Here is a 4093-nt window from a genome sequence, read left to right on the forward strand (position 1 = left end):
TTGGCCAAGTTCTAGGCCAAGCCAATCAGGATTACACAGTGACACCCAGTCTTAAAAAAACAAAATGCAGCTGGGCATGGTGGTGCTCGCCTTTAATCCCAGCATTTGGAAGGCAGAGGCAGGTGGATTTCTGAGTTAGAGGCCAGCCTGGTTTACAGAGTGAGTTCCAGGACAGCCAGGACTATACAGAGAAAACCTGTCTCAAAAAACAAACAAACAAACAAAAAACAACCAACAGAGGGAGCAGGGTTGACTGGAGGGAACAGAGGTCCTGAATTCAAATTCCCAGCAACCACATGATGGCTCACAACCATCAGTACAGTTACAGTGTACTCACACACATAAAATAAAAATAAATATTTAAAAATCAAAAAGCAACAACAAAAGCAAGGCTGAGTGTAGTGACACATGCTTCTATTCTCAGCACTTGGGAGGCAGAGGCAGGCAGAGCTTCTGAGTTCCAGGATATTCTGGTCTGTAGATCTAATTCGAGGAGAGCCAGGGCAACACAGAGAAATTCTGTCTTGAAAAGAATTATTATTTTGTACACATGAATGTAAGATGACCACAAAATTCTCTTGTTTGTTCTTTTGAGATAAGGTCTATGTAGTCTTTGTTGTCCTGGAACTAAAAACAGACCAGGCTGACCTCAAATTCAAGGATCTACCTACCTCTGCCTCCTGGGAGCACCTCTGCCTCCTGGGAGCGAGGATTGAAGGTGTGCACTAAGATGCATGGCAAATCTCTCTCTCTCTCCCTCCCTCCCTCCCTCTCTTTCTCTGTCTTTTTTGTTTGTTTTTTTGTTTTGTTTTGTTTTTCAACAGGGTTTCTTTGTGTAGCCCTAGCTGTCCTGGAACTCACTCTGTAGACCAGGCTGGCCTGAACTCAGAAATCCGCCTGCCTCTGCCTCCCAAGTGCTGGGATTAAAGGTGTGCGCCACCATGCCCGGCTCTGTCTTTATTTTTAAAAATTCTTTTATGTATATGGGTGTTTTGCCTGCATGTCTGTGACACACTTGTCTGCCTGATGCCCTCAGAGGCCAGAAGAGGGCATGAGATCCTCTTGAACACTGGTGATTGTGAACTGCCATGCCGGCCTCAGACTCAAACAAGCCTGCTTCAGGCTCAGGAATGCAGAACTTAGAGTTGTGAGTGGCAACTGCCAGCTCATAGGACTGGAAACAGCACACTGTTTAAGGAGTGATGGGCAGGGGGCAGGGGGGGGGGCGCAATCTGAGGGAAAAGGAAGAATGGAAGAAGGTGAAGTGACAAGTGTGGAAGGAAGCAGGATCTACCTAGCAGGCAGGAGGAAAGGGTTCTGGTGCAGTGAGCAGAGCTGCACTGGCAGAGGAGTCCCAGGAGAGGCTGCCCCCTGACCACCTAATGAAAGGGCACTATAGGGTGGGAAGGACCCAGGCAGTGGGCCTGAGATGGGCTTCTAGTTCATTTCAGAGACCTCCTTAGCCTGGAATCTTTTTGGGTTTTGCTTGTTTGTTTGTAGACAAGGTTTGTTTTTTGTTTGTTTTTGCCCAGGCTGCCCGGGAACTCACTCTGTAAATCAGGCTGTCCTTGAACTCAGAGATCTGCCTGCCTCTGCCTCTGCCTCTGTACTGTGTGTGTGCACGTCATTTGTATGGAAGTCAGAGGACGATCTGCAGGAGTCCATTCTGTCCTCCTGTCCCTCAGAGATCAAACTCAGGTCATGAGGCTTGGTGGCTGGTCCTTTGACCCACTGAGCCCTTCTTACTCAGTTTGCTCCCCAGCTACCCTACTGTAGTGGTAAAAATCTTGACAATGTGGGGTAAAGTAAGTGTGTAGTCCACAAAGAAAATTCGTAGTGTTACCTTCCCTGCATCTAAAGTTAAGAACGCTCAGGACACTTGTGCTTATGTGGGACGTTGGCTGCATTGCTTTTCTTAAGTTAAGGTGGCTATGTAGCTGTCCTAATAAATACCCCGGGTCTGAAGAGAAATGTTGGGTGATGCCTGGGTGAAAATACATTTCCTGGATAGTCTATTATCCTATCTGTAAAATCGGCAGGTAATTTGGGCCACATTTCTGAGGTTATGAGTTTACCCGTTGACCCATTTCATAGGAGTTGTACCCACAGAGTTTACATACTGGAAGAACATACTTTTTGCAGTAAGCCTTTACAACGTAGGAGTTCGAATGAAAATGCCAAACTCAGGATGGACGTCAAGGTGATAGAGATGACAAACTTCTGAACCTGGTCGCTGCTCAAGAGCACAAGGGAAAGGTCGACAAGTCAAAGGTCTGGTTTCCGGTCAAACCTAAGGCAAACCGGAAGTTCCTGATGAGATCCACCTCTATACCGGGTCCTCCAACTGAATTTTGAGGAACCTGAGGTGGAGCTTCTGCCAGGGGAAGGCGGAGCTTTTGGTTCCTCCCTCCCAATCGCAGAAGATGAGTTTTTCTATCTCAGCCAATCAATGTCAGGAGATGATCAAATTTAAAGCGCCACCTCCCCCCCTCCACCTGGCTGCAGGCCCTGCCTCCTGCAGAGAGGCGGGGAGAAGGGCGGACCCTGGCCTCGAGCCCGCCAATCACAGCGGGTAGCCCGCGAAAGAGCGGGCGGCCGCGCCAATCAGCACCCGCAGCTGTGGTCTAGCTGAGCAGTTGGCTACAGTTGTTGCAACTTTTTTCGAAAGCTGGGTTTCCCGGGAGATTCCAGGCGGTGACAGAGCCCGGCCATGGCTAGAGGTATTTGTTAGGGTGGCCAGCGCAGGGGGACTGCCTAGCCGAGAGCCGCACTGCTGGGAACGCAAGATGCGGGAGCGGCCGCTCACAGGCATCCTCTTATGGTGGAGCACGGGGATCCGGAGGGACAGGGGACTCTGGGTGCTCCCGCAGTATGTTCCCCTTGTTGACCAACGTTTGACTGTCTGGACGCGTGGGCGCCTGTGGTTCAGCCAGTCTTCCCGGAGCTGGCATATCCGTATGTCAAAGCTCATGGAAACTTGAGCGCAGCGCCCCTCCAGGGAACGGTTGTTACTGATGCCGGGAGCCTGACTGCTGGAGGGGGTGACCCCGAGGCAGGACGCAGATTGCTGACCTGTATCTCGGCCAGTGCGCGCCCCTGAGTCTGCTCTATACCGTGGGGTCAGGCCGGGTCCCAGTGGTCCTTTTCGGGGTGAATCGGGTCCTCCAGGTGCCTGGCGTAGCAGTTCTTCACCCCTAAGATGAGCAGGACTTCAGCCTACTGGAGATGGCGTGGGTGGACGTGTGCTGCCGCGCAAGGCAAATCCATCTTTGAAGGCATAATATGTTGTCAGGATAAAAACCCCCGTTATGCGGCAAAGGGTTCTTCACCCGCTGGCCATTTCTAGCCGCTGTGTCACACTCAAAAGGACCAAAAATTTGAGGGTGACTAGAGAATCAGTTTTGTTTGTTTGTTTTTGTTTTTAACGTGGAGTATTTTCTCCCAGTACCAAGACCTCACGTATTAGTGGAAAATTACCTTAATGCAGTCAGCTATGTAGAACAACAATCACAGATTAATTTGTCATTCATTCAAGGAGTATTTATTGGGCCCGTTTGCATGTTCTACACCCTATTGCCTTATTCTGCCAGCATTCCTACAGGGTCTTTGGAGACAAGACTTCTTCAGATAGTAACCAGAAATGAGGCTTAATGAACTTCACGATGAAGTGTTTAATTACCCAGAGAAAATTAACATTAGTTTCACTCTTAAACCTTCCCTCTCTCTGTTTCTTTCACTTTCCAGCACCTTTTCCTACTTTTCAATTTGCTTGTTTGTTTTGTTTTTGATACAGAGTCTCAGTACATATAGCCCTTACTGGAAAGGAAGTTATTATGTAGACCAGACTGGCATCGAACTTGTAGTGACCCTCTTGTTCTTGTCCCTCAAATTCAGGGATTTTAGCCATACACCATCATGCAAAGTTTAACACTAAGGTTTTTTTTTTTTTTTTTTTTTTTTATAAGTATCTAGAAGTATATTTCAGTTGTCTGACTTATTTATAAAATGATGAATTCCTACTTCGTTTCTATCACCGCAAAACAGCTTTTTTAACTTTTAAAACTATTATTTTATTTAATGTATATGGGAATTT

General features: G+C 47.9%; 1 protein-coding gene across 1 annotated transcript in view; it reads left to right on the plus strand.

Annotated features, from left to right (window-relative positions):
- The first annotated feature begins 2639 nt into the window (after positions 1-2639).
- The window catches only part of Kmt5a (lysine methyltransferase 5A), a 21984-nt gene continuing 20530 nt past the window's right edge, over positions 2640-4093 (plus strand). The window contains exon 1 of the mRNA XM_021163607.2: positions 2640-2720. Coding sequence (XP_021019266.1) covers positions 2711-2720 — 10 coding nt within the window. The 5' untranslated portion in view covers positions 2640-2710. The remainder of the gene's footprint in view (positions 2721-4093) is intronic.

The sequence above is a fragment of the Mus caroli genome, chromosome 5 (genome assembly GCF_900094665.2).
Source record: "Mus caroli chromosome 5, CAROLI_EIJ_v1.1, whole genome shotgun sequence".
NCBI classification, from domain to species: Eukaryota; Metazoa; Chordata; class Mammalia; order Rodentia; family Muridae; genus Mus; species Mus caroli.